Genomic DNA, 20,251 nt, shown 5'->3' on the forward strand with positions numbered 1-20,251 from the left:
AGCAAGGAAGCGGTTGCCAGGCAACACCTGGGGCGTCAAGGAGACCACGCAGTCTTCAGGGACAACGGACCAGCTATCTCCCATAACGGCCCGTAAACGCCTGAGCTAGAAAACGTCCATGTCGTGAGTGTATGGCAAATACTTTTGCAAAGAGCCAAAGCATCCGGGCCCCCGTTCCATTCCGTAAATATGGACCGTGCAGTGAACGTAATGCCTCGGTGTCTGCACATTTGAGGGGTGCAGCGTCCCTGCCAACAGGGACATCCTGTGCCTCTGTTTTTGTTTTCTGGGTTTTTTTTATGGTTGTAGCCCCGGCTGTGTGTTGTATTTTGGCTCAGCACAGTGAGCTGCAGTCACAGGCTGCACCAAACTGTCCCCAGTAGCTGGCTTGGTACGACTGGCAGAGTCTTGCTGACTCGCTGACCAGCATGTGGCCAGGGGACAGTGACCAGGCATGAGAACGGCAGGGTGTTGGGGTCTGAGGGAACCAGACAGGACGCTGAGCCCACAGTCTTCATTTTCCCAGGGGAGGAAGTGGCCTCCGAGACTGACGTGCTGAGCCTGTCTCCTTTTGGTCTTCGCGTCCGCTGTTCCCAGTCGAGCCTGGTCCTGTGCTCAGAGCCCCTGCAGCTGAGCTCGTCCTCCCGTTTCCCTCCGTTAAAGGACCTCTTGACAGCAGGGACCCTGCCGTGCTCTTTCCTGGGGGCCGCCAGCTCGGTACCTGCAAACGTCGGCACCCGGGAGCAGCAGTCCCTCAGCCTGACCAAGGAGCAGGTCGTGGTCGGCTCATCCCCGCCCCCCGGTATCCTGAGCGCAGGACACAGAACAAGAGACCCTCCCAGGTGAACCCTGGCTCTCTGTGACCCTTGACTTGCCTAATACCTCTGTGTTGCAGCTTTGCCATCTGAAACGGGGGCACTGCTTACACCTAACTCATCAGGTTGTCGAGAGGATTAAACAGGCTCACGGCAAGTTTAGAACAGCCCGTCTCCTGAGCACCCGGACTCAGGAGAGTGAGACACTTTCTTCCTTTTAGAATTTAATGTATGTCGAAATCATCGTTGGCCATGTCAGAGCAAAATCTCCCCAGGTTGCAGGTTGGGGCCCGGAAGGGAATGCGGGTGGGCAGGCGGGTGGGCGGGCAGAGGGGCCTTCCCCAGAGCTTTAGGCGTCCTTGTAACAAAACTGTGGTTGAGCTGCTCAGAAAGACGATGGTTTCTGGCGTAACTGGTGCCTTGATTGCTCAGACTTGGAGGCCTTTTATTCTTTTCCTTTTTTTTTTTTTTTTTTTTTGCCTTTTTTTCCCCCAGTATAGTCAATTTATAACGCTGTGTTAGCGTCAGGTGTACAGCAGAGTGATTCAGTTATACATATATATTATTTTTCCTATTTTCTTTTATAGGTTATTATAAGCCATTGAATATACAGTAGGACCTTCTTGTTTATCTCAGAAGCTTTCTTAGGAGTTAATATATCTTAACTCAAAAACACCCCACAATGATTTGAAAAATCCATTTTTGAAAATTAGTTCAGCAAGCAATGAGAGTAAGTCATGTAGGCCATAAAATATAGTAAGAAATTAATGAGTTTAAAAGGCACATAAGTCCTTACCTTGTCATATAGTTAGGTCACGTGGAAGCAATTGAAAATTTTAAGTATCTACTGTCTTAACATCACAGAAAACATCTGGGTTTACCTGAAAATGGAGGAAAAAATTTTTTTTACCCAATTTCCTAAATATTACAGCTAACATATCAAATTTTGCACAGAAAACTAAAATTTGTGGTGCACTTATTTTTCGAAAACTGACCTTTAAAAATATTGCACAGTGATCAATATTTGAATTTTTAGTTTACAGGGAACTCTTATTTATCTGCTGAAGCAAAAGATCTTATTGCCAGGACTTGCTGTGACAGATTTGCAAAAGAAAGGAAGTGCTGGTGTAAGAACTTTTGGAGAAACCTCTTTCAGTAACTTCCTCTTGTTCTTGCTACGCCGCCCGGTTTTCTTCAGCCGTCCCTCCTGTGTGCTGGAAGATCCTTTGTTCCATGACAGCCTGTGAGATTTCACGCCACAGATTAACTGACGCGTTCTTTCACTCCACACGGCTCTATCCACACCCTGTAGGTTGGGCTCCTCTCACAATAGCTACTGTTTTCTCAGATCCGAAAATCTCTGGTGTCGCAACGTTGTGTATGTAATTAGAACCCTGAGAGGTTAGAAGTGCGTTTATGCTTGATGACCGGTACGTGCCCACGAGCCGTCAGCCTCTCCCAGGTGGGCGTACGAACAGATCCTTCCTTAGTCCTGAATGATGGTTTGTTTTTTTAAATGATGAATTCATCCTCTGGTATATTTCTTACCCTCAACCAGATGTACAATGTTTTGTAGCGATCTCAGCCCTTGGCAGCGACATTGGAGGGGACCAGGACGCTGAGTTTGTGCTCCGGACACGTGACAACTCAGCCTGTCCCATCTACCTCCAGTTTCCAGGCAATTCCAGGTTCTGATCTGCCTCTTCAAGTGCGAGTTTATCTGAGACTGTAAAATTGTCGAAGGTTTCCGTTCAGGTGGCCGAGAGTCACAGCTGAGGGGGGAAGCGCAGCGTCAGTGCCGAAGGCTGAAGGGCGAGGGTCGCTTAGGGCCGCTTACAAGGTGTTTCTCGTCCCTCTGGACGAGACCGGGCGACGAATCGGGGAGGTTTCTGCAGGGCTGGGCTCTGAGGCCCGGGCAGCCTCCCTGCTCTCATCTGTAGCCTGAAGGCAGCAGCGCTGCGTCACCGGGCCGATGTGAACACAGACGTCACGGCAGAGCCCCAGGTCCACAGCCCGCTAAGCCGTGGCGAGCCTCTCGCCGCTGGGAGAAGAGCTGTGGTCAGATGAGAGCTCTGGGACACAGTGTTAGGATGAAGAATTTCGGGTGACAAGACCATGGCAGTCACCTGTTTGAAGAAAGACCGTTGCAGAAATCACCCGACACATCGGCCTTTTTTGGATGATTTTAAAAGCACTCCTGGTTTTGTAATACCCGACCAGCCCCCCCGTTGTCCCCGCCTCCCCCAGATGGGCTGCGCTTTCTCTGGGTAACCCGAGGCTCTGAAGACTCTGAAGCTATCTGGGAGCCAGTTCTCCAAAACTGACACGGCACGAAGTCTGGCTGCCTCCCCGTGTTTGTTTCGTTCGTAGCCTGGGAGGTAGCGGAAGACAGCGGGAAGGTTCTAGAAGCAGAATCCTGCCTGTGGGGGCGTCCTCCCAGACGGCTGCTTGGCCGGCGCCCTCCCCAGGGCACTGACCCGCCTCCACTCTCCTGCCTCCTTGCCTTCTCCCTCTTCATGGTATGCCTTGTGTAACTGAAGTCCTTCATTGTCCCTGGGTGCAGTTGAGTGTCATGAAGATCCAAGTGCCTGGGAATGAATCTGACAAAAGGTGTGCTTGTCCCTTTAAGAAGTCACTCCACGTGCTCATGAAGATACATCCTATTCTATTATCCTCTAAAAGCTTTAATGTTCTGCTTTCACAGCTCAGCCAACAGCCCACCTGGCACTGGTTTTTGTTTAGGTTTAAGGCAGGGATCAACCTTATAATTTTTTTCCATACGGGTTCCCAAATATCCCGGAACAACTTCCTGAGAATTTCCTCCCTCCATTCCCAGCTTTGAGGTGCCACATTCATCATAAACATGCTGACCATGTGATTTATTATCCGAAATGATTAAATCTTGAGAGCAAAAGAGGGCATTGCTCATAGTTCCCATAGGGCGAGAGGCATAAGCCAAAGGCTGATCTGAGCCGAGATGATGGTCACTTGTCACAAGGCTCCTGTCGTGCGAGGCTGCTTCTGGGCTTTCTGTTCTGTTCTGTTCCTGACTATCTTTGCACCAAACCCATTCTATCTGATTTCTGCAGGCTTAGAATAAGTCTGAATTCAGCTCAGTATGCCCCTCTAGCTGAGGCTTCTTCAAGACTGTCTTGGGTAGGGGGAGGGTATACTCAGGGTAGAGCGTGTGCTTAGCATGCACGGGTCCTGGGCTCAATCCCCAGGGCCTCCGTTAAAATCAATCAATCAATCAATCAATCTAATTACCTCCCCCTCCAAAAAGACAAACCAAAAAGAAATTTTTTAATAAAAAAATTTAAAAATTTTTTAACTATTGATGTTACATAGAAATACAAATCGGCTTTGTGTATTGCACGTGTAACCAGCAACATCTTACTTAACTCGCTTTTAAATACTAATAATTTAGACTTGTTATGAAAATAATGATCTAAAATATTATTTCTTCCTTTCAAATCATTATATATTTTAATGAAGGTAGGATCTTCATTAAATTATTGTGCAAGTGGTGGCAACATACATTCATATCTTGTCAAATTGCAGACCATTCTCTCCTTTAATTTCTATTTTTGTTGTTTCATTTTGAGGGCTTGTTTTTGGGTGCATATAAATTTAGAATTGTTTTCCTAGTGAGCTGAATCTTTGTATCTCATGAAGTGTCTGTCTTTATCTCTAGAATAAGAGAAACTCCTTTGCCTAACGTTTTTAGCTACACCGACTTTAATGTTTAGCATTTGCATGACACGTCTCTTCCATTCTTTCCTTTCTAATTCTCAATTTTTATGCTATAGGTGTATCTCCTGTAGACACCAATAGTATTTTGTTTTCAATCCAGCCTAACCACCTTTGTATTTTAACTCCATTTAGTCCATTTACATTTCAAGTAATTACTTAATTATTTGGAGTTTAATTCACCATCTTTCTGTTTGTCACACCTGTTCTGTGTATCTTTTTTTCTCTTATTTCCTTCTTTCGGATTGAGTATGTATTTGTTGTTATTCTTTTTTTCCTCTTTGGTTTATTGTGGAAGCCATAAACCTTTTACTGTTCTTCCAGTGGTTAACTTAAGAGTACAACGTGCACCCTTGACTTATCCAAATCTAGTGTAATTGTAATTACTAAACTTTTGTTTTTGTTGTGTGGAGTCACTATCATTGCGGACGTCAAGACTGTCGGCCAAGAACCCCTTTTGTAGTGTTGGCTTGTCGGAGATCAGGGAGAAACAAGAAGAGGACTGAGGTCAGTCTGGTTTGCAGAATCTTAGGAAAATTTATTAACCAGCCCACCAGCTTTGTGGGAGCAAGAAAATGCAGCATTTCAAGTCTCATTCCAAGGAGTGCGTTGACAGAGGTTTACACTAATCAAAGAGCTCCCCCACCCATCTCCTGCTGCAGCATCGCGTAGCGCCATCCCATTGCCATAAAACCCTGTACCAGACGATGGAAGCAACGAGCCTTTATCAGAAAGCACGGGAGAAGCTGGTTCACAGTGAGACTGCTGCGCGCCCTCTTTGCTTAACCGTCTATCCTACGACATTTTTGTGTCACTTCTTAGTCTCTTTCACGACACCTACTGCTTGACTCCTCGTGACCACACACCAACCACGTACCAGGAAGGATACAGGAGAACAAAAAAGAGAGGGCAGGGCATCGCCAGGTGGCTCTGCCATGATGGCACACAAATCCTGTCGTGCTACACAAGGTCCGAGACACTGCCAAGGCCAAGGCGAGTCTGTCTTCATGACCCGGGCCCTTAGTAGGGCTGCCCTCCTATATTTCAACTGAATATCCTTCAACAGTCAGGGTGTATGTCTATCACGGCTTCCAAAGCCTACCTGTAAAACCCATGACGGTGGGACCGCGTTCCCCACGGCTCTCAGGAGTGTACGGCAGCTTCGTGGATTGCTGCGTTGTCAAGAACCTATACACCTGATTTCTGATTTCTGCTTCTAACTTGATGCAATCAAAAGCGGTCACTGGATTTTTTCAGTATAAAAGAGAAGAACAGATACCCTTGCCAAGTTATAAGCAGACACCAGGGCTGTGCTTACAAAGGAAATTAAAGATTCATTTTCAGATAGTATTTTATGGTGAAGGTAACAAAAGCGGTCGTCATTAAAAGAGCAGGTAATGAGCGCGAAGCTCGACCGGTAGCCCACAGTGTCTATGGGGAAGCAAGTCTGCCCAGGAACAGGATGTTAGCGGAGAGGTTGTGCCGAATGAAGAAAATGAAAGGATGGTCGGCGATGAAGTTCTCCTCCGGCATCAGCATGGCGTAGGCGACGATGCCCGCGGTGGCGGCTGCTGCCTCCGTGCCCTCCTCGTTCACTTCCACGAAGGACTTGTGGACAACTTTTGATACAAAGAGATCTCTGGTTCCCGACATGCCGGACAGATCAGCCTTGCTACAGAAGAGATCCTGCACACCCAGGTGGGCCAGCGGGGCGGTCAGGTCGTAGCTCTCCTCCAGCCTGAACCGGGGCAGGTGGACGCTGACCTCAAGGTGCTCCAGACTGTCAGCTTTCGTCCACTTACGCAGCTTTTCCAAAGTCAGCTGTTGCTCAATCTGGAATCAGAATGGGCAAAAAGAGGAGGTGAGCACTGTTCCATAGAAGTGAGTTGATGGAGCATTTTTTAAATGAATGGACCTGTAGTATCAGATGCTAGCTTCCTTCATGTTTGTGCCAAAGGAGAATTCCATCTGGAGGTGTGGATCAACCACCCACCCACCACCTATCCACTCACTCACCCACCCATCCAACTGCCCACCCACGCACCCATCCCCCCACCTAGGACTTACTGAGTCCCTGCCACACTGGACCACTGTGACAGTTACTACCCTAGCTGGTTGAGTGGTGCAAGGGAAAAGTTTAAAGGTTTCTCCTGTTTATTCGATCTATTCTGAACTCCAGTGATCACTGTGGGTATCTGTGAGCTTCTTAACATATTTAGCTCGTAGGTGAAAGCAGAAGCAGACCAAGTGCTTGTCTAAGACGGGAGAGCAGTAGCACATACGAGAGCACTGTCGTGAGGGCTGGACGAGTCCCCCTCAACAAAGCGCTCAGCACACAGTCGGCGCTGTGCGACGTCACCGCGGCGTCGCCGCCACCACTGCTCCCGCACTGGCTCGGAGCCGCGGGCCACTGTGCTGCTGATGCCAGAGGTCCCTGTCATGAGGCTCCGGACTTTCTTGTTTACAATCAGGAAGAGACGAATATGGAAACAGCAGGGAAAGAAGGGACATGCTGGTTTCAGCACATGCTCTGTACCCGCAGGCGGCTGATGCCAGACCCTCCCCGACAGCAAGTCCGGGCAGCGAGGGGAGGGCACACGACGGCCAGAGACAGTGAAGAACCGTCCTCTTCACGCTTTCCCCGCCTCCTGGCGCCGGCAAGAGCTGCCACAGCCTTGAACCACGAGCAACAGGCAAGGCTCACGCCGGGGAGTGGGCTCATCTCTCAGCCAGCGGGTCACACGGGGCTGCTCCTCTCAGGTAGCTACCTGACATCTAATTCACAGTCCACTTGAGTTGGGGTGAGAAGGAGCACTATAATGATCAGATTTAATAGCCCATGATGAAGCCACAGGCTGTATCGTTTGGGGGTCAATTTTTAAAATTGTTTTAATGAAACAACCCTCATGCACTGCACTTTCCTCCAAAGTTCACCTAAGAGAGCGTCCGTGAGCTGCCACTGGCCAGCGGGACACCTGCTTTGTGCCCTGACCTTCCCACTGCGCTGCTCACTGACAGCACTGAGCATCTGAACTGGGGCTGAGCGGCTGTCCCTGTCCGCGGGCTTCTGCACAAAGGAGGGCCCGAGACCTGGAGGGACAGTCAGGTGGGCTCACTAAACACAGAACTAGCACCCACACCCCCACACACACACGCACACACACCCCTACACAGACACGCACACACACAGACACACACACACCCACACACACGCACACACACACACAGAGCCGGCGCCTCCGTGGACACACACCTTCCGCAGCCCCGTGGACTCGTCCTCGATGTCGTCGGGCAGCAGGATGACCATGCTGAGGTCCCCGCCCTGGTACGGCAGCTCCAGCACCCGGCACTTCAGGTCCTCAATGTAGCCCAAGGGAAGCTTCTTCTTCTGGTACATCATCCTCACGGTCTTGGTGTCTTTCTGAGCGGTGGGAAGACAGATGGTGCGCGTCACCGTCTGCAGCCGCCAGCCCAGAGCAGCTGCGGGCCGCGGCCGCACCTCACCTTGTTCAGCCGGAACGTGGCGTCATGCGTGGCCTCCGTCGCAAATTTCTCCTGCCAGTTTCCTTTGAAATAGATGGCGTTCACCAGCACAAGCTTAGTCATGCTGTCCACCACACCTGAAGCCAACAGCTCTGGAATCTTTCCTAAAAAGATAAAGTTACCTTTTTAAAAATACACCTATTGGAATTCCAGATTTGACCTGACCTTCGGTTAGCACAGACATGCGATTCCAGCGCGCCCTTCTGTTCAGTTTCCTGCAATGTGGTGTTACGTTAGCGCAGCCGCCGGAGTGCCTCTGCTGTAAGCCAGCCCTCGGAGGGCAGAGCAGGGTGACACACAAACCAGCCCAAAAGGGCCAGTGCGTCACAGCAAGTCAGATGTTTAAAGGGCAAACAATAGGCATTCCCCTTTTCTGGAGTGTGGGATACACAGTGGGCCACTCTTTTTCAGGAAGAAAAGAGAATTCCCTAACCAAAAGTTTCAGCCACTGGTAAATAAATCCCTTCTTCAAATCCTCCAGTGGAAGCCTCTCACAGGAAAGCTTTGAACAAACATCCAAAAGGCGGGACAGCTCCTCCCCTGAAACACAGGCCCCACTCAAGACAGCGTGGCCATGGCAGTCCCCTGTGGAAGGAAGACAGGTGTCCTGTGGGTCCCCTGACCATCCTGTGACCACGACAGAGTCACAGTCTAAACAACAGCCTTAGGAGATACAGCCCCACCTGCCGTCCCTGACCTCTTAGATAAGATGCCGGCAAAAAAATATTTATGACCACAGCAGACTGTAAATCTTGATTCACAAAATTTTCATTCCTTTCATTCTACTTTTAATATCAGTTTTAACTTTTAAATGTAGTTTGGGGAATTTATGGGGAAAAAATATTTAGCATCTTCAGTTAAATCATGTTTACCTTTCCACTTTGAGGAATCTCTACATTTGAAAGCTGTCCAGCACTGGGCAGTGCAGAGGGGACCCCAGGGTCGGGCTGTGGGGTGACGAAAGGGGAGAGGGGGGTCCCCCACTGGCAAGAAGGAGAGAAGAGGAAAGAGAAGACCAGTGCGCGTGTCCAGCCGGGCTGCCACTGCTCACCCTCTGTCTGCCCTTTGACCCACTCATTTATGGCCTTCCTCGCGTCTTCGGAGGCCTGCTGAAAATCCACGCTGGCCAGCTCAGCGCCGTACATTTTCTGAGTTGAAGCTAAGAACTCCTGTTTAATAAAATAAAAAAAGGGAAATGTGATGAATAACTCCTACTACATACAGAAATGATTCTCCAAAATCTTTTTAAAACAACAGAAACTGTCCCAAAGGATATATTTCATTGTAACCAAAAAATTCTAACCCTTTTACTTTTTTTATTATAGTGAAAAACATAATGTTCAACTGATGATCTTAAACATTAAAAAAAACTCTTATTGATGTGTATTGATTTACAATGTTAGTGTCAGGTGTAGAGTAAAATGATTCAGTTATACATATACATATGTATGTATTTTCTCTTTTCAGATTCTCTTCCACTATACGTTATTATAAGAAACTGAATATAGTTCCCTGTGCTAAACAGTAGGTCCTTCAGATCCACAGACATAGAAAACAAATTTATGTTTACCAGTGGGGGAAGGGGGTGGGAAGGGATAAACTGGGAGTTTGAGATTTGGAGATACTAACTACTATACATAAAATAGTTGAACAAGATTCTTCTGTACAGCACAGGGAACTATATTCGATATTATAGTCACCGATAATGAAAAAGAATATGAAAACAAATATATGTATGTATATGTGTGACTGAAACTTTATGCTGTGCACCAGAAACTGACACAATGTTGTAAACTGACCACACTTCAATAAAAATAAATAAATAAATAAATTTAAAAGATAGGTCCTTGTTCATCTATTTTATATATAGTGATGTGTGTCTGATCGTAACCATTTTTTGGTGAACAGTTTAGTCGTTTCGGTGTTGTGTAAAATTTACCAATCCTTTTCTAACCTTCGACTAACGTATTTATAAACAAGCGGGTCCTGATTATACTGGGCAGTGAACCGCGGAATTCACTCTTGCTTTAGTGAAACAGCCAGGGTCGGCCTTTTCCTTGTGGAGATGGAGAACGAACCCACATCCACTCGTGGGAACGCTTCATTCTGGATCGTTTTTCTGAATGTTTCTGAAAATTAAAACTAACTTCTGAGACCTGATTGTGCTGGAAAAAAAGAACGTGCTCTGCCTGGCGAGTTTCAGAGCAGAGCACAAGTACGCACGGGGAGGAAGTCGTAGGTTTTCTCTCCGAAGAGCCTGTTAGCGACTTTCAGGGTGTAAGCAGCCCCACGTTTGTTGATATCAGCATTCAGACTCTGAAATCTTGAATGAATCTCCTCAACCTCCTTGAAATAGAGAGCCTAAAAGATGGGAAATATTATTTCTACAACCATTTACTTTGAAATTATAAACTGATTCCTTGGCATTTGCTTCCATCAAATTAAATTAGTATGTTTTTATTACTAATTACTGATGATTCCCCAGCCCAACACTTTAGTCATTTTCCCTGGAGAGCAAATAAGAGAAAGTCCAAAATGTACAGCTTTGGGAAACATAATTACATTAGAAACTGTTTTCACATCATTGTTTTTGTTATAACAATGGTTCCACAGATATGAGTGGTTAACAGGCTAAATACTTATACAAGTCAGCTTTTTTCCAAAAAAAAATCATAACTATTATGCTCACATGTATATTCTGTATCAAATACAATTTTACTGAAAATTCTCAGAAATAAACAGTAAAACAGAATCATCAGCTTTGCGGGAACACAAAGAGATCAGAGTGAGGGGCTTTTCAAATTGCATCATTGGCATCAATAACTCATTTAAAAATAACTTCTCTAAACTTAACATTGGGTGATGGGTGGAGGGTACAGCTCAGTGGTAAGAGCACGTGCCTCACACGCACAATGTCCTGGGTTCAATCCCAGCACCTCCATGAAAAAGAAAAAATTTAAAAAGACAAATAAACTTGACACTGGGTAACAGTTTAACCCCCTTGTATCAGTTACATCAAGAGTCCCCTTTATGGTTTTACGAGGCCTGGGCTGGTTCCTTGCTTCTGAAACAAGGAGAACAAACGTCCACAGTATACAAAGTGCAGGAACTGAGCTATGGGATGTCTGTGTGGGTACATGACCCACGTTCTTCCTGGAAATGGGGGGAAAACTTAAGACTGTTCTCTGCTGAGGTTAGAAAGTTCCTGGAAAACCTCAAAGAAGAAGCCGAGATGACCCTGCAGGGGGCAGCTCGCAATTATTAGTACCAGAGTTTTTTTTAACGTGGATTTTGAAAACGTTCAAATGCTTCTGTATCGGCCATGATGGGAAAAGTTGGTTTTCCGTCAAGTGCAGACATAGAAGCTCTGCAGCTGGAACAAGCCCGTCAGCCTGAATCCGGGCTGGACAGTCCCTGGCTCCAGGGCAGCACAACCTGTGGCCCGCATGTTAGAAGGACCTCCACTCTGGTCCTCCTTCCAGGATGGCCAGCGTTCCCCACTCAGAGTACAGGGCACCCAGCACACCTGCGGTCTCCACACCCACCAAGGACAGGAGGGGCTTCTGCATCACCGCTCCCCTACCCCTGCAGGGCCCTCCTGCTCACCCAGGAGCCCAGGTCACAGCCCAGCCTGCCACACTTGGTGCCAGGGCCAGGTCTAGGGACACGGGGTCACACACTCAGTGTCCCCTCCACTTCGCCATTGTGTGTCATTACGCCCAAAAGGACGCAGCAGGCATTATGCGAGTAGCCCAGCATCACAGGCAGAGCGGAAGCTGGACGGTCCTCGAGAGCAGGAGGCGCGTGGCTTCCGGGAAAGCCACGCAGACTTCCACTAGAACAGGGCTCTGTCCGCCTTCTTTGCTGCTCTGCCCTCTGCCCCACCAAAGACAGCGCCTGGCACATCACAGGTGCTCGCTCAAGACTGGATGGTGAATGACAGCCTGCCCCCAAGGCTATTCTTGGGGCTTTTTCTGAAAGTCTGACCTCAGGAGGGATAGCATGATGCACGATGCGGGACACAGAAAGCCAGCTCTGCACGCACTCAAAGGCGCGGCTTTCTGGGGCAGACCATGGCGGGGCTTGGCCGGGGAAGCAGGCCATTTCTGCCAGTTGCTGCTCACCTTGGACATCTGCTCCGAGGTATTGCCTCTGGTCCCCAGAAAGATCATGGCCAGCGCTGACGAAATGCTGAAGGGGGAGAAGAAGATGTTCCCCGCAGGATTGCTCTCATTCACGGTGCGGAGCAGGTCCAAGGCGAAGCGGGTGTTTGCCGCGCTCAGCTGCTCCATGGTGAGGCTGCAACACAGAACAGAGCCCCAGCTGCCAGTGTCACACAGCCGTGAGCGCCGCCACGGCCACCTCCTCCTCAGCCTGGCCCAGCCCTGAAGCACCCTGCAACTTGTTTCCTCTCTCTCTCGCCCCCTCACCCTCTCTTCCAGGAGGCAAGAACACTGCTGTGGGGACCACAGACATCTGGCAGATTCCTGCTGCAAGGCCCCTCGAGCATCCAGTTGCTGCCTTTTAAAGACAACAGAGAACATTCCTTTCTTAATACCCACCTGCCCGAGCTGAACTAACTAGACAAAGATCGAACTGACAAGGCCCCGCAGCCAGACCACCAGGCCCCGCGGCCAGACCGCCGGGACCCACCGCAGCTCCCCCCCCCCCCCCGCCGAGTCTGGCAGCTCTGCCCTCTCACGACCCCTCCTTTCCCTGCTTCCTCAGCACCCACCAATCAGTCTTGTGCACAAGCTGATCACGCACTCTGCGACCCCTCTGTGCCCAATGCCATGCAAGCACACGGAATTAAAGGTGACCGTCCCTAAAAAAGACCTCAGCAACCCCGCCTCGGGGCTCACCTCCCGACTGTGGGGCCTGCTGTTGCCTACGGCAGAGTAACCTCATAAACTCCTTTCCTGTTTTCACCCTTCGTCTTTGGGAAATTGTCTACCGCCCATGCACTGCCCCACCGGACCCACAACAGCTGTCCCCATGCACAAATGTGGCAGCTAGGATTCAGCAGTGACAGCGGACCAGGACCCTGTGTCCTAAAGACTGGTGCGCCTACGGGACCCTCCCTGCTGCTCCGGGAGCACGCACACTTCCACCCTCCCATTCAAGTCTCTGACTCATCTGGGCCATGAATCCACTGCCCACATTTACCTGAAAAAGAATGTTTCTATTACAAAATCAGAGCTACCTGCTCCCCATTAAAGCCAATTCCAGCAAAGCAGATATAATTACCCTCATTTTTATGACTCACTGGGTAATGTTCAGCGAGGTTAAGTGTCCAGAGTCCCACAGCTGGTGCGGGGTATGAAGGCTGGGAAACCCAGCACGGTTCCCGGGGAACAAGACACCGCCCAGCAGGGTGCCTGCAGGTGACGCCGGGCTCTGCTCAGCCCCCCGCTGTCCCCACCTGATCCCTACTCTCAGAGCACGTTTCCCCTCACTCAGGCCACGAAGAGTAACGGTCGTGCCCGCTGCCCAGCGTGTAAGTAACACGCTCAGTTATTACTGTTGCTGCTGGTAAATAATCTCTAGGGCGGCGCGGCCTCCGCCCCCTGCCCCCCGCGCAGAGCGGGGAAGCGGCTCCGGGCCGCGCCGAGGCTGCCTGGAACCTGGAGCGAACTCCGGGAGGAAGGGAGAGAGAAAACGTCCAAACTTAGACATCGCTTCCGCCTTCGGGCCGCCAGAGAGCGACCTCCTTCCGCGGCAGGATGCCGGGCCTAGCGCTCTCCACCGGCGCTGGGAGCCTCGGGGAAGGGCGCACGGCGGGGCGGGGTGAGTACCGGACCCGGGGACCCGGGCGGGGCGCACGGCGGGGCGGGGTGAGCACCGGACCCGGGGACCCGGGCGGGGCGCACGGCGGGGCGGGGTGAGCACCGGACCCGGGGCGCTTGCAGATCGGACCCGGCTGGCCTCTCCCGCCGGCCCGCCCGACCTCCCCGCGCCGCCAGCCCGGCCTTACCCGCTGCTGTGCTGCCTGGACGGGGCACGAGGTCTGGGAAGAGAGCCGAGCGCGGCCCTTATAGCAGCAGAAGGGAGTGCCGCCCGTGGGGACGGGCGCGGGTGGGCGGGGCGCCCTGCCCCCTGCCCCCTGCCCCCGGGTGACTTACTTCCTAGGAGCGCGGGCTGCGCTCTGCACGAGGGGAGGTGCGCAGGGCTCCACGCAACGCCCTCCTGTGGTGGTGGCGGGGTCAGCACCTCTCTGAGATCAGGCAAACTCACTCTGTCAACGACCTGCTGGGCAATTTCTCACTAAGGTGTGAGTAACTGAGATGACATAATGGGTCACCTCTTAGAGGGCAAACCAGCCCCTTTTGAATCCCATCTATACACTCCAAACTCTCAGGTTTTTGAGGGGCCTCTAGGGTGAGACAAAACAGTCCTAAACGACATCCTTGATGTCACTGTCCTTCAGGTACTAAAGTGAGTTCAGCCCAATAGTCCCCTCACCAGGCTAGGTCAGCTCACATGCCACACACCCTGAAAACCCACATCTATGTGAATGAAGCATTTCTTACCCGTTATACTAAATTTTAAACTAACCAGTCTTCCCCCTATAATGTTAAAATAGAATGGCTATGGTCGAATAATAAAAGCAAGAACTCCTTCTGTGAGGTTTTCTGTTTGTGTCCCCCCACCAAATGTCTGGGTATGTAATTTCACCAAAATTTACAGTACTTGAGGGTATGTAATAATTCTGCATTCTTGAAATTTCCCCCTGCTTTCTTGCAAATCTCAACATGAAAAAGGGACGAAAGAAAAAATCCTACTTTTCAATTAGTTTGGATAATACAGTGTAAGTGGGTTTGTAGATTTTTTTTGACTCTGAGAATTTGTTTATAAGGAAAGAAGCAGAGAAGAACCAGTATTGAGAGAGAAAAATACTCTCCATAGATTTTTAGACAAGAGGGAGAATAAACAAGAGGTTAAGATTGTCACTTGTTTTACAGCTGATTGGAATAAAGAAACCATTTACTGAGAGCCAGTCATAGTTAAGTTTCGATGAAATTGGTAACCTTGTCACCATTTCTTACAGAATAGAGGCCCCTCATCCGCTTCTAGCAAGAGGTCGGTGTGAGGAGGTCAAAAGCCACAGGCTGCACGGAAAGGCTGTTAAATTAAAATCCAAGACAAGTAGAGCAAGGAAAAGGGTTCTGAATTTTCTTTTTTCTCTCCTGACACTTGGTGATCTGAGTCAAATTAAATGAAACAACTTCCTAAATCATTGCATGTATCATATAAGTTTCAAACAGAATGCACCTTTGTACATGAATCATCAATCAATCCACGTCTGTGCAAGGCAGAGGCAGTGGCCACTCTGCGTATTTGGGGCTCCAAAGAGTGTAAAGGCCCCTGCCCAAGGTCATGCGGAGATGCTGGGACTCGCCTGGTGGCACCATCGCCGTGTTGCTCCATTGGGCGGATGTGCTCAACCTGAACGCGTGGTGCCCTGGCCAGGTCAGCAGTTTCACTCCCCGGGGACAGACCCAATAAAATGCACAGACAATGGGCGTGGAGGCATGCCTGATCAGAACAAATCCTGTGTTCATTTTTAACACAAGGGTTGTGAGTGGGTGGGGGAGGGGACCTCTGGGGTGCCGGGGACCTGCTGCTTCCTGACGTGGGTGGTTACACAGGCGTCTTGGTTTGTGATCATGCACTGAGGGGTGCACATAAACGGTGTGCTTTTCTGCGTGTGTTACACTTTAGCAAAAATTAAGTAGCAACAAAAAATGTTAATTGTTGGTGATTATTTTATTTTCTGTATCTGCTCACCCCCCCTGCCACCTCCCAACCAGGATTAATCAGCTTGGAGCCGATCGGGGCCCTTTGTCACCCAGCTCCCCTAACTATCGCAGGTGTGCCCAGGGGACTCAGGTGAGCTAGTGACCCTATGCCCTTCCTGCTCCCGCACACCCAGCAGCACAAGAATCCTCGAATCCAGGTAAGATTTCCAGTCTGATCCCTCATGTGGGGGCCCATCAGTCACTGGTTCATGGTGTGGGATGAGAAAGTTGCATAAATTTTTCGAAGACCCACAGCCGGGTTCATAAAACCCATGGGAAGGAGAAAATCCCAGACAGGCACCAACAGATCTTTGAGAACTAACTGTCCACGTGCTGCTGACCTCAAGGGTGACCATGTTGTGGTCAGTGAACAAGATCTCTGCACTATTTCAGTCTTGAAACATGTTTTGAGATTTGCTTAATGGCCCAGAATGTGGTCGACTTTTGTAAATACTTCCTGTATTCAGAAATCTCCTACGCCCATTAGGGGCGGTGTTCTGTATGTGGCCACGGGGACAAGCGCACTGATCGTTTAAGTCAATTCTGTACTTAGATTTACTGAGTGTGCTCAGCAAGGTAATGACTAAATATCCATATTTCCATTGACTAGCAACACACAGGAAATGAAATTAAAAGAAAGATTCCACTTAAAATGGTGTCAAAAAATTAAGTACCTGGAAATATATCTAATAAAACATATGCCTAATAAAACATAATAAAACCTCTAAGAAAGATTTTTAAACATTATTAAAAGAAAAACTTTTTAATTGAGGTAGTGGGGATTGAACCCAGGGCCTCGTGCATGCTAAGCATGTGCTCTACCACTGAGCTATAAATCCACCCCTGTATTAAGAGAAATTTTTTTTAATTAAGTAAATGAAGAAATGTGTCACATTCATTGACTGGAACTCAATATCGTAAAGACCGTTGTTTTTCTCTGATTGATTTTTAATCAATCCCAATCTTAATAAATATTCCAAAGAAAGGATATGTGTATGTGTGTGTTTGTGAAGCCAGGCAAGCTGATTACAAAATGTGTACAGTGATGCAAATGGTCAAAACATTCTAGAAGAGCAAGGCAAAGAGGACATGTTCTACGAACTATGCAAACTTGCAGAGCTGCAGTAATTAGCCCAGCACGGCACTGGTGCAGGGACAGACGACAGGCAATGAAACAGAAAGGAGAGCCAGAAACAGGTCTTTGCAGGTACGGATATCTGATGTATGACAGAGGTGACAAGGCTTCAGTGGGGAGATGACAGAATACTTGATAAATGGTGGGGACAACTGAATACCTATATGCAAAAATTAAAGATAGAAAGAAGGAGAAAGAGAGAAGGAAGGAAGGAAGAGAGAAAGACTCCTTACCTCCTTACACTAAACCAAAAAATCAAGTCCATGGATGTTTAAGATCTATGAAAAGCTATGTGAAAATAAAGTGAAACAAGCTTTTAGAAGAAAATGTAGGAAGTTTTTCCATGAGTTCAGGGTAGGGAAGATTTTGAAGAAGACAAAGAAAGCATCTACTATAAAGGAAGTGATTAATAACTTCTACTACTTTAAGAATAAGAATTCCTGTTTATTACAAAAACACCAATAAGATGGTTAAAAGACAAGCCAAGGTCTGGAGTAGGAGGTGGGGGAGGGTACAGCTCAGCGGTGGAGCACGTGCTTGGCACACACAAGGTCCTGGGTTCAGTCCTCAATACCTCCACTAACCAAAAAAAAAAAAAAGACAAGCCACACAATTGAAAGAGGGTTGAAGGCATACAGTGGACAAAGACTGTTAATCACACATGTAACTTCTACAAATAACATTAAAAGCACATTTAAAAAATGAGTGAACAATTTGAAAAAACACTTTAAAAGAGGAACTCCAAATGGCATAAAAAGATGTTAAATACAAACTAACAAACCTAGAACATAACAGGATAACTTACACTCGCAAAGCCAAAAAAGTAAAAATTATGACGATTCTAAGTGTGGCCACAAATGCAGAGCCACCAGCCTTCTCTCATTCCTGGGTTTTGGGGGATTGCAAACTGGGAAAACTATTTCGGAAAACAGTTCAGTGTTATTTAAGAATGTTAACCCTGCAATTCTTCTCCTTGAGAAGTGTGTTCACATTTACACCAAGACATTTACAGGAATGTTGCAGGTAAACCTGTTGGTGAGACCCAAAGGTCAACTACAGCAGAATGGGGATGTAAGTTATGACATATCTATTCGGTGGAATACTACGTAGCAATGAAAAGGGATAGATTATTGCTGCATTGTTGTAATTGTAATTACTAAGTTGAGGAATCCTTGAAGAGGCTCCTGGTGCAGGAACGGTGGGAAGACATTCATTCCAAGGAGTGTGGATGGGGTGAGCAGTCTCCCATTGCCTGGATCCAGCTAGATGGTCATTCCGTGGTCACTACTCTCCATGACTTCCTGCGGCACATGTGAGGCTCAGTCCCTGGCTGGGATGCAGTGTGGCAGATGCAGCCGTGACAATGAAGAGCTGTGAGGAGGCTGTGCCAGTGAGCTGGAAGAGGGGTCGATGCTAGACTTGAGGGGCTTGGCCAGCTGTGGCAGGGGTGCCTGTAGATGTGAGGACAGACCTTGTCCTCTGAGCATCCACCAGGCTTGGGAGTACCATGCAGTAGTGGCTGAAATTTATACTGTTCTCTTGCTTTTGTTTAGATGTTTCTAGTTGGAGAAAACAAGTTTGGTGGGGGGACCAACTCATGCACTTGCTGCATTAATTGAGGGAACAAACTAACGATTGTGCATTTGTGTGAGAGTACGAAGACCTAGACTCATCTTAACAAGCTGCCAGCCTTGAGTCAGCGTCGTCGGAAATACCATGTCAGCATGGGGACAGCTGAGCTCCATGCTCCAGACTGAAACACCTTCCAGAAAAGGAACTGAAGAGGGGAAATCAGATCCTCAATACCAGGTGAACTGATGATAGAAGGCGTTATAAGGACACGGTTGTTGAAGGTGAATCAGATTTCAAGCAGAACACACAGGCGAGCAGGCACCCCTGCATCAGCCGGTCCTGGTCAGAGCAGGGCGCCCCCTGCCCTGTGAGCACGCAGCGCACCCCTTCCTCCAGCCTGAGGTCCTAGGAGCACATCCTCCTCATCCCTCTGCTCGGGAGGACGTGTGGACACCACCAACACCGCGTCCCTCCGACTCGTCCCGGCTGGCTGGTCCTACAGGAATAAGGGAACTGTCCGTCCCCTGAGGGGTTTCCTCGTGACCCGAATTATTCCTCCTGCCCACACAGCCTGAGAGGAGAAGTGAGTTAACTCAGACTTGTCTCCACCTTCAGGCAAGTGGGTTACTGACTATCCAGAACCCCCACAAACACGTTGATTTTCTTTTTTCTTCAAAAGTCATTTTGAATTAGCTTGCCTCCTGATTCAGTTTAAGAAATTAAATGAGTGAATTATTATACTTTTAAAAATTGAAGTATAATTGATTTACAATATTATGCTAGTTTCAGGTGTGCAGCACAATGATTCGGTTACACATACATGTATACATGTATATTTTTTTCCAGTTCTTTTCCACTGCAGTTTATTGCAAGGTATTGAATACAGTTCCCTGTGCTGTACAGGAAATCTTTGTTGTCTGTCTGTCTTACATACAGCAGTGTGTCTACGTTAATCCCAGACTCCTAAGTTTTCCTTATCCACCCCCCTTCCCTTTGGTAACCGTAAGTTCCTTTTCTATGTCTGTGAGTCTGTTTCTGTTTTGTAAGTAAGTTTATTTGCACTATTTTTTAGATTCCACATATAAATGGTATCATATGATACTTGTCTGGCTTACTTCACTTAGTATGATCATCTCTAGGTCCATCCATGTTGCTGCAGATGGCGTTAGTTTATTCCTTTTTTAAGGCTGAGTGAATTTTTATACTTTGATCGCCGAGAAGCTTAATGGAGGTATGGTCTTCACAGCGGTGTCTGTAAGTGTTTTAAGTGGGATTATTATGGACACGTTATCTCCCCGTTAGCGTGCCTTCTAGATAAGACATTTTATTTTAGATGACCAATCTCCAAACATAAACACAATTTACAATACTCCATGGGCATGGAGACATTTTCATCTTAAAAAGTAATTTTTGTGTACCAGGAGCTGCATCCACCATAGTTAGAAGGGACATGTGAGGGTCGTATGTACTGAATTCTTTACACTTGTCTGTTATAATTTATTTTTAACTTGTTAAAACAAGAAGAGTGAGTTGAAATCACTTTACAAATACTCATGTTTTCCTTAAAATGGTCTGAGAATTTTAGGTGAGACACAGTAATTTCATGACAATGAATAATTTTGGACCCTGGGTTGTGG

General features: G+C 48.0%; 1 protein-coding gene and 1 long non-coding RNA gene across 5 annotated transcripts; one reads left to right on the forward strand and one right to left on the reverse strand.

Annotated features, from left to right (window-relative positions):
• Window positions 1-5,077: 5,077 nt before the first annotated feature.
• Window positions 5,078-14,345, reverse strand: SERPINB1 (serpin family B member 1). 3 transcript variants are annotated; one of them, XM_032462394.1, is made up of 8 exons: window positions 14,083-14,203; window positions 13,375-13,486; window positions 12,233-12,407; window positions 10,332-10,469; window positions 9,160-9,277; window positions 8,070-8,212; window positions 7,819-7,986; window positions 5,078-6,398 (listed from the first exon to the last, which is right to left on the reverse strand). In XM_032462394.1, the coding sequence occupies exons 3-8, from the start codon at window positions 12,398-12,400 to the stop codon at window positions 5,997-5,999; spliced, it is 1,137 nt and encodes a 378-aa protein (XP_032318285.1). In that variant the 5' UTR covers window positions 12,401-12,407; window positions 13,375-13,486; window positions 14,083-14,203; the 3' UTR covers window positions 5,078-5,996. The 3 variants fall into 3 exon arrangements, with proteins under 3 accessions (XP_032318285.1, XP_014406868.2, XP_032318284.1); XM_014551382.2 differs by lacking the exons at window positions 13,375-13,486; window positions 14,083-14,203 and adding an exon at window positions 14,231-14,345; XM_032462393.1 differs by lacking the exon at window positions 13,375-13,486 and having other exon boundaries at window positions 14,083-14,224.
• LOC116658148 lies at window positions 13,764-19,364 on the forward strand. Of its 2 annotated transcripts, XR_004313330.1 has the most exons (4): window positions 13,764-13,895; window positions 15,364-15,578; window positions 15,920-16,065; window positions 18,209-19,364. It is a non-coding gene; the product is annotated as an uncharacterized LOC116658148 (long non-coding RNA). The 2 variants fall into 2 exon arrangements; XR_004313329.1 differs by lacking the exon at window positions 15,364-15,578 and having other exon boundaries at window positions 13,771-13,895.
• The last annotated feature ends 887 nt before the right edge of the window (window positions 19,365-20,251 follow it).

This window comes from Camelus ferus, chromosome 20, assembly GCF_009834535.1.
Source record: "Camelus ferus isolate YT-003-E chromosome 20, BCGSAC_Cfer_1.0, whole genome shotgun sequence".
Taxonomy (NCBI): Eukaryota; Metazoa; Chordata; class Mammalia; order Artiodactyla; family Camelidae; genus Camelus; species Camelus ferus.